Genomic DNA, 13,168 nt, shown 5'->3' with positions numbered 1-13,168 from the left:
TCTAGAAATAACTTCATTATGAATAAATGACTCTTAATCTTGGGTACAGCTCATGTAAGAAGTTCCCTCTCCAATCACAAGGCTGATGTGGCTTGTTCTGCTCACACCTTTAACTAAACGTTCTCCACCGTTTCACCTCTAAAGCTAAAGCTAACCCAACCACTCAGAACTCCCAGAATTCAGTTCAGAGTCTCTGTTCAGGTTTATCAGCACAGACTGATTTTGGTCTTCTAAAAATCTCCAGTAAAATAAAGGGATTATTGACGGTCAGTCACCTGGTAAAAACTGAGGAGTGTTTATGAACATTGATTAAAAGTCTGGAAGAGCCGAGACTGAACGTCAGTCACGTGACTGATTCTAGAAGAATACACAGCTTTTCAGCTTCAGCTAAACGGTCACTGCAGACACTCTGTGTGTTCGACTGATGTGTTGAACATGGGACTGAGAGTAAAGAAGGGTAAATGTTCTCACTCTAATGACTGATGGTGTAAAAAGCTGCTCTCTCACCTGCTTGACTCTTTGACTTCCTGTTTCAGGACCAGTTACCAAAGATACCAGCATTAGTGAGTCAGTGTACAGCTGCATGCAGAACTTTGAGCACCCCTGGTCAGATTACATGATTTTATTGATTTTCTAACTGATAATTAGTTCAGATTCTGTACAGAGACACTTCTGCACTTTTTAATACACACTTACTGATTATATACTGAACTGATCTCACACCTGACTGACCAGAGCTCCTAAACACAGAGACAGAGAACTGAAGTCCAGATGTACTGTCAGATACTGGACACAGGTGAGGTCAAGCCTGAAATCAGGACATGTCTAACTCCCACTTTAAATGCAATAAGAGAAAAGCTGAATGCACTTGAATGTATTTATATTCTTGAGTGAACAACAGGAAGTGGCTAAAAGAGGAGGTGTGATGACCACATGCACAAACACGTCTTCAGGGTCTCAGCCTGCTTTGCTCACTAGTAAGATCAGAAGGTACGAGGACAGGGTGAGTAACAGCACACTAATCTGAGATGAACTCAGTTACAGCTGGGAGCTAAAAGAGTGAGTCTGCTTGATCATTTATTTTAGTCAGAGTTTGTTCTTTTCTTCTTTATTAGTGAAATTTTCTCTAATCTACTCTCTGAATCTATCGGCTACTGATCAGACCCTCGAGTATCAGCGGTCATGTCTTACCAGATGTCAGGAGGTTTTTCAGCAGCAGTGATCATCATCTTATTAGCAGGTAAACCTTTACATTTTACTGTGTTTATGTGCTTGTGTTTTACTACAGTTACTGTGTTTAGATTAACACACCAGTCTGGTTAAAGGTGCAATAGAATGCATTAGAAAGCAGGAGTATCTGAAGTGGTTCTTTGGTGTGTAAATAAAGTATGTGACTTTGGTTGGGGACAGATGTGGTTTTACAAACCTATTCACAATCCTGTGTTTTGGCCTCAGAATAACAAAATCTTTTATGGAGGGCTTGTGAATAATTTGTTAAGCTCTGCTCTGATTGGCTGTTTTTGTCACCATATGGGCTCACACAATAGCCACAGAGCATACCATACACTCTAATACCAGCACAGCTTTGTTTTTAGCACTCCGACAAGAGGATTGTAAATATTTTAGTGTTTGTACATTTTAGACAACCCTCTCGTGCCTCTAGATTGAGAAGCACTGGTTTGTAGCACTGTGGCGTTTTGGGGATGTCTGATATTTGAGTTTTCATTGGTGGAATACATTTTAAATTGTGATTTATTTAAATATGTTAACTAACATAACATAAATATTTAACTAAGTAAGTTGTGAGTCCTGGAGAACAGCATGGGACAGAGGATAGAGTCCTAATTACTGTTGCCAAATGTGTACGTCATCAAATCTGCCCAAACTACAGTTAGAAATGCACCTCGGTCAGACTGCCACAATCTGAGCTGTTGATGTTGGCTGGAGTTGGCTGCCCACCTCTCTGGATGTGTGTATGCTCACTGTCCCTAGTTCAGTAGTGTGTATGTGTATGTGTGTTCAGTACCACTACTACAGATGGGTAAAATGCGGAGGACACATTTCGCTGTACATAGTACAGTGACAAATATGTGCACCTTTACCTTTACCTTTTTTACTTTTTAAAAAATGTGATCTTTCCAAATATTCAACAGAAATGCACCAATCATCCAGGAATGCACATTATGGGTGTTTGTATTCTAACCCATGTCGAGCTCCACATCCACTATTTTACACTGTTCTGTTGCTCTGTGGTTATCACATGATCATACCACCACCCAGCTTCACACATTACTGTGTGGTCACTCTGCCAGTCAGAGCACAAGAGTTTCCCCCCTCATATCTGAATGTGTGTGTGTGTGTGTGTGTGTGTGTGTGTGTGTGTGTGTGTGTTTGTGTGTGTGTTGCAGGAGTTGATGCTCAGCACAGTGTAACTCTCCCCTCTCAGAGTCTCTGTGCTGTTACTGGATCTACAGTAAAAATCTCCTGCAAATATACAACACCTGATTCCTCCAGTGTCAGAGAGAGAGAGTGGATCCACAGCTCTGATGGAGAAGAACGAGTCCTGAGCTCCACTGAAAGAGGAGTGTCTGTAAGAACAGAGCAGAATGAGTGTGAGCTGACAGTGAGGGATGTGAGAGTGAGACACTCTGGAGTTTATAACTTCAGATTTAGAACATCAAGCAGTGACTGGATATCAGCCTCATCTGGAGTTCAGCTCACTGTTACAGGTACACACACACACACACGCACAGAGTCTCTGTGTTTACACATTACATGTGATTTAAAAAAAATGTTTAGATATAATTTGTGTATGTATGTGTGTGTGCGTATGTGTAGATTTGCAGGTGAAGGTGGATCCTCAGACTGTAGGACAGAGGCAGGTGAAACTGACCTGTAGCTCCTCCTGCAGCCTCGGTACAAACCTGTACTACTACTGGTTCAGGAACGGACAGCACCGGACTTCTGGATATGATGCCTCCATAGTGCTCGACTCCACCAGACCATCTGGTGAGGGCAGCTACTATTGTAAGGTGTACATCAGCAGTCAGTGGAAACGGTCTGCTGCAGTGTGTAAGTTTCAGTAAAAACTATGATGATCTATAATCTAGTTATTATTTTCCTTCATGTTCTGTCAGTGATCTGCAGAGTAAAGAAAGAGCTTTTAAACCATTTCACCCATTTCACTACTATGGGTGTATGAACAGATTTTTGGAGGGGACCCTCACTTAAAAATGTATTTTGCCCAAACACTTATTTACCCAAACAATAAAACCATATAAAAGATGGAAAAACAGAAAACATAAATGTGATCATGATCAGCAGCCTCTGGAGCTACAGGCACATGTTCCGCTAGAGCTACTGCTTCTGTAACAGTGTTTGAATTACAGGGAAGTGAAGAAGACATTATTTATAACAGTACACAGTCTTATGCAAAAGTTTGGACACACGTTTGGCTAATTAACACATTTTGTCTTTATTTATTTTATTGAAAAGTAGTAAACACAACCTCTGTAGCTTGGCTAACTGGGTAGTTCCTAAACAGAGCTATTACAGACAACAGTGCTGCCCAGAAAGAGAGTGAATACAAAACACTACACTGTAACAACTGCACCTGTATCATAACTGCACTAACAAATACATGAACATAATAGAACTACTGGATCTAAAAATGTTCTCTTTATTTAAATAGTGTAATTACACTCAGTACTGTACACACAGTATTCATCTACTGTACCCAACAACAGTAACATCAGTGAACTGTGCTCCTGCTGCATAAGCTGTCCTCAGACACTACCTCAGCCACTACCCTAAATGATAAAATATATACATAATAACACAGTTCATCTCTTTATCAAGACTTTTACATTTCCCAGATCAGTTAGTGAAGTTTGGAGTAAACCATAACATTTCTGACTGTAGTTTATCCTTTACTGTATTAATAAACAAATCTTTATAATGGAATCTAAACTAATGGAGTCACTTCACAGCAGACAGACAGACAACCCTACACAGAGTGTAGTGCTCGTCACTGGTATCATTTATTGTGTGTGTGTGTATGTTCCAGGTGTGCTGGGTAAACAGTGCTGGGGTGTGACTTACACTGCTAAACGTGTGTGCGCTCTGAAAGGATCATCAGTTGATCTCTCCTGCTCTTATAAATACCCTGGAGGACACACAGTGACTAAATCAGTGTGGTTCATTAAAGAGCAGAGTGGTGCTGAACCTGTGGATCTGAGAGAGGATGAGGAGTATCAGGGCCGAGTGCAGAACAGACAGAGCTCCCAGAATGACTGTAGCATGAGAATCGCTGACCTGAGAGAGAGAGACACTCAGACCTACAGATTCAGATTCTACACTGATGATCCAGGAGGCAAATATACTGGCAGACCTGGAGTCAGTCTGTCTGTCACAGGTAGAGCTACACTCTATTAAATAAGTTTAGTTTATTATAAGAATATTCTGTAAATGAATAGAACACCAGACCTTGTTTAAACTCTCCTGCAGATCTGAAGATTACAGTGTCAAACACAGAGAGTAGAGGAAAAAAGCTGACCTGTAGCAGCACCTGCACTCTGCCTGACCACCCCACTTACATCTGGTACAAGAACGGACAGCCTTTATCTAACAGGTACAACAGATGGCTATATGTGCATGACAATACTGTGGATGCAGGCAGCAACTCCTGCGCTGTAAGAGGATATGAGAAGCTCCGCTCTCCTGCTGTCTGTAAGAACCTCACTGTAAACTTCTCCCTCCTTCTGTCTGATTACAGTAAACTCATATTCAGTGATATCCAGTAGATATGAGACGCTGATGTTTTAGCATGTCTGTTAGAATTCAGTTTGTACTGGAGGTGGTTTGGTGTTTGGGGTTTGTTTATGATTGTAAATCTGATTGATTTATAATTTCCTTTTGTTTCTTTCAGGTGTTTTAAACCAGAGCAGCTGCTGGAGTGTCTCTTACTCCACCCAGACTATCTGCACTCTGATTGGCTTATCAGTGGACATCCACGGATACTACACCTTCCCTCGTCAGCAGCCTGACCCCCAGCCTGCCTGGTACATCAGACTCCACACACAGGACAGAGAGCTGAGTCCTGCAGATGGCCGAGTGGAGTTTTTCAGTGAGAGAGCGAATATGATCACACTGAGACTGAACCATCTCACACAGAGCGACGCAGCAGAATATCTCCTCCGATTTAAAGCCCCCTACTGGAAACAAACACACAGCTCTGCTGGTGTCTCTCTCTCTGTCACAGGTAGGAGCCGTTTGTTATGTTTGTCTCTCAGTGTTAATCTGTGTCTGAGCTGTAAAGACACTGATGGGAGTCTGTCACAGGCCTGCAGGTGAAAGTGGAAACTGCTGCAGAGGAACAGACAGTAACACTGATCTGCAGCAGCACCTGCACTCTGCCCAATAACCCCACTTACATCTGGTACAAGAACGGACAGAGTGAGTCTCACTGCAGATCTGCCTCCTGCTCTGTAGCTGTGGTCAGTGGAGCGGTCAACTACAGCTGTGCTGTTGAAGGCCATGAGAGCCTCCTCTCTCCTCCAGTGTGTGAGTGGACATTTCTACACTCACTAATAATCTAATCTTCTATCATTCTACTAATAAGTGAAACATGATTGTTTACCAACTTTCCAACCAGACTCTCCCAGAAACACCAGAGCAGTGCTGCTTCCCTCTGGAGAGAGAGAGGAGGGAGAGTCAGTGACTCTGAGCTGCAGCAGTGATGCAGACCCTCCTGTTCTCTCCTACTCCTGGTTTAAGCAGAGAGCAGCTGCAGACACACCACTGACAACAGGCCAGAATTACAGCATCACCAACATCAGCTCCCAGCACAGCGGACTCTACTACTGCACCGCTCACAACCAGCTAGGACATCACAGCTCTACACCCGTTCATCTGGATGTGAAACGTAAGCAGCTGTAGAATGATGATCAGTTTGGATTACACCCTCTCTTTGATTTAGGGATTTTGTAACATGGCTGATATACTGTATAGTTGTAGTGGGATGTTTTACACACATTTATCATGGACATGAATATCATGACAAACATCTTTAGTAGAAAATATGTTTTTTTATTTGTCCACCTGCTTTATTTTTTTTATCAACACAGGGTCATTGGCTTATGAATTATTTGGTGTTAAATGTCTTTTAATTTGCCTAAACCAATACCTCTTAACTTCCTGTTGGTGATCATGATTGTCTACAGCTGGTAGCTTCTGTCTCCAGGGTTTGGTTGAAAGCAGTCATTGATTTGGTCAACACACAGTACATGGGTGTGTAAGTCCAAGGAGCTCAGTGCAGATCTGAGAAAGATCTTATGTAGACTTACACAAGTGCAGATTCAGAGATCATCAGTTTAAACAATTATAGGTAAGAACAGCTTATTGGAAGGTGTCGTCACTAGGGTCTGTAAGAAGACCCAAACTGTCACCATCAGCTAAGACGAAAACGGTTCAGATGGTCAGAAACAACATAAGAACCATCAAGGCACAGGCCTGCCATTAACTGGAAGCTGCTGGAACAGCAAGTTTTACATTGGACTTAAAGGTTGCAGTCCACAAAAGAAGGCCCTGCTCCTAAATCAACACCTTTAAAGCTCTTTGCAGCTGAACCACACAGACAAAAGAAAAGCCTTCTGGAGTTGATTGTTCACAGTGACCAGAAGCTTGTTTGGAAGAGTAAAGCTGAGCCGTTAAACACCAGAGCATCATTCTCAGACATTTTTTCTGCAAGTATAGCACTGGTATATTGCAAAAAGTGAATGGAATAATGACAAAGGCAGACTACCCCAGAACTCTTCAGTAAGACGGTTGAAACTTGACGCTGAGCCCAAACACATTAGTGTAATTGATAAAGCAGACTCTGACTTTAACCTTGGGTTCAATTCTGATAAGAGAAGTCAAATATCCACACAGAATTCTGCTAGAAGCTTGTTGATGGCTACCCAAAGCGTCTGGTCATGGTGCAACTTGCTAAGGGACATCTGACCTAATATTAGATAAAACATGCTGAGTGTATGTAAACTACACAGCTGTGGATCATAACTGTATATGTTAGCACTTCTGTCAAATATTTAAATGTGAGAATTACTGAAGGAGAGGAAACTACTGACCCATTACTGACTGTATAATAAAGTCCACCCGAATCTCACTGTGTGACTTATTGCTCTTTTCATAAAATCTAAATACACAATAAAGGCATAAAAAACAGTATGGGTGAAATATTTAGGTGGATAGATAGAGGGCCTTAATTACATTGATAAAATGCACATAACAGCTGTAAACACATTTATATTGAAGCGTTGGTCTTTGGGTTTAGAAGTCATAAACTAGCAGTTTCAGGGTCAGAGTGGAAAATTTGTATTAAATTATTTTCTTTTTCGATTTTTTTTTTTCTTCTCTGTGATTTATGATGTGGTTCATGGTTTATTTCTGAAGGTCCAGAGGTGAGCTCAGTGCTAAATCTGGTCACAGTGGGAGTGATGGTGGTCTTGGTGGCTCTGATACTCATCACAGCAGTTCTGTGGTTGTGGTATGTGAACTATTAATCAGATAAATGTGTGAACATGAATTTCATTAAATGAAAGCTTTAACTTCTGTCAACACTGCTGACTGTCTCTCAGGAGGAGAAAGTCTGAAGAGCACAGGAGCACTGAGGAGAGTGAACAGGTGAATACGTTAGAGAGGAGAGACTAAACATCATCAAATGTAGCCTATTTCCAAACCTCTCTCTCTCTCTCTCTCTCTCAGTGTGACTCTCCTCCTGTGTATGGTAACATTTCAGTCCTAGCCATGACCTCTGACCTCACACAGAGAGAGGACTCAGGTGAACAGGACGACGTTCACTACTCCAGTGTTCAGTTCAGACCTTCTCACACACACAGGGAATCTCCAGCCTCTACTTCCAGACCTTTTCTAGATCCCACAGAAGAGCAGGATGTTCAGTATGCTGCTGTGAACTTCAGCACACACACTGCTGCCCCCCAGTGAGTAAACCCTGTCATTACAGCTTCACTCATTCTGCACTGCTTTAGTACTTAATGTTTATCTAGAACGTCTCTTCATCTCTTCTTCTACAGGGTTCTGGTTGCTGAAGCAGTCAATGACCAGACTTACAGTCAGATCCACAAACATACATCACACAATAAAACACCGGTCTAAAGTTTAGATCAGAGGGGTTTTCTCAGGGGTTTTCTGAAGACAGCAGAACTGAAAGTAACTCGTCTACAGATGTCAGGCTTCGTCTGACATTCCTCTAATGAACTTTTAATGAAAGGCTCATACAATTAGGATGACGATGATTGCAGCATTGTCCTCCTCGTCCTACAGAGCAGCAATCCAGCTGCTCCATCAACACAAGTGTACAGATTAACATCTACAAGAAAAACCACAAGAACCCAAATAAAGAACACAGTTCTCTACTTAATCTTCTTCTACTCCATTACTTTCAGCTCCCATCTCTCTCTTTTTGTAGTTTAGCTCATCTTATTGTCTGCTGTGAAGCTCTGGCCTGGTCAGAAGTGTCTTTAGTGGTCACCCACTTCTCTCACTGTTTAAAATCACATGACCGGTTTTAAGGAGTTGTCGGATGATGAACTTGCACAGCTTCTATTATTGAGGACAGGACCAGAGGTACCCCTCCATAAACTCTTAAACCAGCTGTATCAAGCTGTCATTACAGGCTAAAACAAGAAGACGCAGCAGAGCTTAGCCAGCAGCATATGGCCTCCTGTTTATAATATTGATAGTTTTGATGTTATAATATTGACAAACAGCCTTACAGAGTATTACAGTCTGATAACTCTGACAGTAGGTGAACTTTGTTCACTGAGGTTTAGATAGAAATTGCTGTTTGTAGCTAAAGCCTCTCTGTTCGTTCCCCTCAGACCAGCTTGAGTTGCTCAACTGGTTTCTGATACTGGCTTCTGATACTGGTTTCTGATACTGGTTTCTGAGGACATGCTGGTATCTAACCAACTACAGTGCTCTCTGTTAATCCAAAATGTTAATAAACCTCAAACATGAATGTTTAAGAAAGTAAAAGTGAGGTTTTGGGCAACTATTATTGTGCAGAATTTTTACGCAGCTAAATAAAAACCCATTTTCCCATCTCACTTATTTATTCAGATCTGTTCAACTCAAAACTTTACAATATACATTTCTGACACATAAAAATCAGTGACAATATAGCCACCCAGAGAGAGTAGATGTAACCCTGTGGAGAGTGAAGCTGCTCTAATGGTGGAGTTAAAGAGAGTGTAAAGCTCTGCAGACATGCAGTGAATATTCTGCTCTACAGAGGAGAAATACGCGCCTCTATGCTGTGCTGTGCTCCTGGAAGTTCTGCTGGCTGATGGATCATTTTGTAAAACGGCTTTAAAGAGCTGACACTGTCTGGTAAGTAAGTTTACTGTGTTCTAAACAGCAAACAGCATTTTTTTCAACCCGACATCATTTCAGAGTTAAAACAATGTTAGCTCCTTAGCTAACGATGCTGCTAGCAGCTCCACCCTAAACTGAGGCTTTCATAATGGGAGCGTTAGCATGGTGGCTAAGTGGGTAGGAGCCCATAGTGTTAACTAGTTCTCTGACTGCATGATGGGTTTGTTTAACATGGCTTAACTCAGGACTCTGAAACATGAGCCAGCATCAACTTTGTTGAGTCCTGAGTGAATTTGCCATGTTTACAGAAGCTGGAGTGATGTTAGACAGTTAGGGAGAGCTCAGTAACTCGCTGTATTTTGAGAAGTGCAGGGTGGATTATATGAAGGGCAGTTGGCTCCTAACGGGACAAGGTGTCTGCTTTGCTCATAATAACTGGATGCTCTCTTTAAAGAAGGTGTGTACACAGATCAGCCATATCATTAATACCACTTGTCTGATATGGGTTGTTCCCCCTTGTGCTGCATTAACAGATTTGAGTATTAGAGACATGAACTCTACAAGACCTCTGAAGGGTTTCTGTGTTCTCTGGCACCAAAAGAAAAGCAGATCTTTTACCTCCTATAAGTTGTGATGGGGCCTCAATGGACACCCATCAGTGAGCCCTAGGTGCCAGTGACTCTGTTGCTGATCCTTTCTTGGACATTTTTTGGTATAAATTGCAGAAGAGTCACCTGGAACCTTCTGGGTGCAATGAAGAGGGCTGAGAGCACTGCCTGTGTCTTTCTGCACAAGACTGGGGAGTCCAGTCACTGCATCAAAGAGGATGTGGAGGTGGCCCTCAGACCTGCTCACCTGGCCGGGTCCCGCGCGCTCTACTGGCTGGTGGATTCAGGTAAACATCACATTTTATATTCATTAATAGATTTGAACTGTAAACTAAATGTAGTGGTCATGTGATCAATATCAGTGGTCATTCTAAAGCCACAGTACAAACTGACAGCACTGATGCACGGCTCTCTTACAAGTTGGGGGCTTCTCGTGTGCTGACCAACAAGAAGGAATTTACCAGCAGGTTCCTGACCGCAGTCAGCAAACTGGCCCTGGACTCCGCACAGGAAGTGAGGTAAGCAGTTGCTTGCTTTTACACCTATTGGGTCAGAACTGCACCTTCACCAACCAGCACTGAAAATTATCTCCCCCCACAGACTCCATTCTCAAAACACTTTTTTTTTTGGGGGGGGGGTGGATAAAAGATCAACCATCATCCACCAGGGTTGAACGTGAGGTGCTCCCCGGTGTCTGGGCAACCCCTGAGGAGGCAGGTAAATGGAGGCAGTGTCATGACATGGTTGCCACTGAGACCCATCGTGCCCTGTCCCGGGTCCCACGGCTGGTAGGGGGCTCGGGCAGGGCCGGGGACGGATCATTGTCTGCGTGCTCCAGGTCCTCGGGCCACGTGCAGCAGCAGCAATATCCATTCTCTGTGTTGTCTCAGTCCTTGTCTCTGTTTCTACCGTAGCCACCACTCGCCTCGCCTCGTCTCTCATATATCAATGTACACACACATAGATATATATCACTCACTAAACTTTGCTGTGTGTGTTTAGTGTAAAAAAAAAACTGCAGTATGTTAAATGTATTATTCCTCAGTAAAGCTTCTAAACTAGCAGAAACATCAGAAGATGAGGAGAAGCTGATCACTCTGCTTCTTACAGAGGAAAACAGTTGAGAAGTTGGGAGAAGTTGTAGAAATGTAGTGTTGGTAGTAAAGGATGATTAGATGAAGTTAAAGGAAACTAAACAGGAGCTTTATTTAAGCTGAACATCTGAACCGGCAGCGCTAGTGAAGCTTTACCCTGAACTGAGCAGCAGCTTCACCCTGTTAACCTGCAGCTCCTGAAGGCGGGTCTTTCCTCCACTCTCAACCAATCAGCAGTCTCTCTGTATTTCATGGGTGAAAGTTTAAATTTCCATGCATATTTCTTGTTACCCACAGAGATTCACTGAGGAAAATCATTAAAAATAATAAATGATATAAAAACATGAATAAGGGTATATCATAGGTTAGTTTTGCATTTAATTAATTCTATTCACTTTGAATTTTATTTATTTTAAATGAGAAATTTTTATATATGATTTCAGGAGAAATATCACTCCAAATGTTCCCTTATAGCAACAGAAGCAACGTTTTGTGCCACAGATCCTTCATCTCTCTTCTTTAACAGATAGCTAAATTATTTAATAAAAAGGTAGAATGTCAAAATATTGCATATCTGAGTCAAAATATCTGGTTTTAGTTCTGTCAGTAAACTAACAGCTGAACTTCTCCCTGATCCAGACGGACTATTAGACTGAATTCCAGAGCAGTCACTGATACATGAAAGAGATGAGAATGAGATGTTGCTAAATGCTACACTCGCTTCTTAAATAGAAATATGAACAATTTTTAATCCAGATATCAACATTAACCACCAGCTGGTGATCATAAAGTAGCATTCTGCTACAGATATATCAGTTTTTAATAATATTCAGGTTTTAGAAAAGGCAGAACTTCTCTGATAGACTGTTTCTCTCTCTGTCTGGCAGCTATAATGCTAAGCAGGAGGTCTTCATGTACTAAACCAAGCGAGCAGTTTAGCTGTTCACTCACAGGAATGCATGTAAAGCAGATAGCTTGTGTTTCAGTAAAGGGGTTTACAGTTTGTAGGAGTGTGTGGATGTGAAGGAGTCCTGCTGTAAAATCACTGATCTAATGAGGCAGCAGCTTTTCATACTGAGCTGATGTGGAGAATTAAACGGCTAGCTAACGGTTCAGCACCTGTAGCTGTAGCCTAGCCTAGCTACAGAGCTACCAGTTACATAACTAAATATGGACTAATATGAATTTATTCTACATGTTATTTTTCCTTAAAATCTAAGTATTCAAAAAACCATTGGCATATGTGTGACACATAAAGCTGAATTATGGCAGCCAGGTAGTAAATCTGGCTGCATAGCTTTTAGTGAGATTTACCTCAGGTAATGTTAGCGTAACATCGCTAGTGCTAGCCTTCTAAATATAAAGGAAAATCTAGTCACAGACAAGCTCAGTTTTCTATATAAAGCACTGAGATTAAAGAAAATTGGTGTTTCGCTGAATGTCACACAGTGACTGCTCTGTAGTACTGCTGTTCTGCAGTCGGCTACCTGGCTTTACCTCAGATCATCAAATCAGCAACACACGCCATTTAACCAGGGGGGTGTTTATACTACTGAATATAACTCATAATCTAAAGAATTACATTCACAAACCTACACTGATTTTACACTGAGATTATTAGTTTATTAGATATGTTGTTTTCATGCCTAATTTACCATCAGTAAGACTGCAGGACATTATTTAGGTGGGGGGTTATTCTCACCCCAGCAGTGACCCTGATAGTGTGTATGGTACTGGTACAACTCCATCAGGCTCAGTAAGGCGTGTGTTTCTCTTTTCAGACAGAAACAGTTTGGATTCTGAGGATAAACTGAAAAGATCTCATTGTTCAGACAGAACTATTTTCTACTCAATTCTATTGATAAGAGCGACTGATTAGTGGTTTATTTAGAGTTTATTAGATCCTGCTGTTTCCAGCAGAATTAAATGGTTAAGATGTAAACAAAGAGTGAAATTAATTCTTTCACTTTCTTTTTCCATTCCTTGTTCTGTTCTCTGATTTCCAACAGTTCAAGAAATACAACTGATCCCTCAAAATCCAAAGGCATACAAACTTAAATGAACTAAAGG

General features: G+C 41.7%; 1 protein-coding gene and 1 long non-coding RNA gene across 2 annotated transcripts in view; both read left to right on the top strand.

Moving 5' to 3' along the window:
* Positions 1 to 771: 771 nt before the first annotated feature.
* Positions 772 to 13,168, top strand: part of LOC140547719 (sialoadhesin-like) — a 58,190-nt gene continuing 45,793 nt past the window's right edge. The window contains exons 1-7 of the mRNA XM_072670853.1: positions 772 to 796; positions 2,839 to 3,009; positions 4,067 to 4,414; positions 4,507 to 4,522; positions 4,944 to 4,956; positions 5,373 to 5,562; positions 5,654 to 5,923. Of these exons, the coding sequence (XP_072526954.1) occupies positions 772 to 796; positions 2,839 to 3,009; positions 4,067 to 4,414; positions 4,507 to 4,522; positions 4,944 to 4,956; positions 5,373 to 5,562; positions 5,654 to 5,923 (1,033 nt within the window). The remainder of the gene's footprint in view (positions 797 to 2,838; positions 3,010 to 4,066; positions 4,415 to 4,506; positions 4,523 to 4,943; positions 4,957 to 5,372; positions 5,563 to 5,653; positions 5,924 to 13,168) is intronic.
* On the top strand, positions 7,586 to 8,465 carry LOC140547870 (uncharacterized). The gene is made up of 3 exons (XR_011978517.1): positions 7,586 to 7,683; positions 7,765 to 8,000; positions 8,094 to 8,465. It is a non-coding gene; the product is annotated as an uncharacterized lncRNA (long non-coding RNA).

This window comes from Salminus brasiliensis, chromosome 25 (genome assembly GCF_030463535.1).
Source record: "Salminus brasiliensis chromosome 25, fSalBra1.hap2, whole genome shotgun sequence".
Classification (NCBI taxonomy): domain Eukaryota; kingdom Metazoa; phylum Chordata; class Actinopteri; order Characiformes; family Bryconidae; genus Salminus; species Salminus brasiliensis.
The sequence above is the reverse complement of the archived record's forward strand: the minus strand, read 5'-3'. Positions and strand labels throughout refer to the sequence as shown.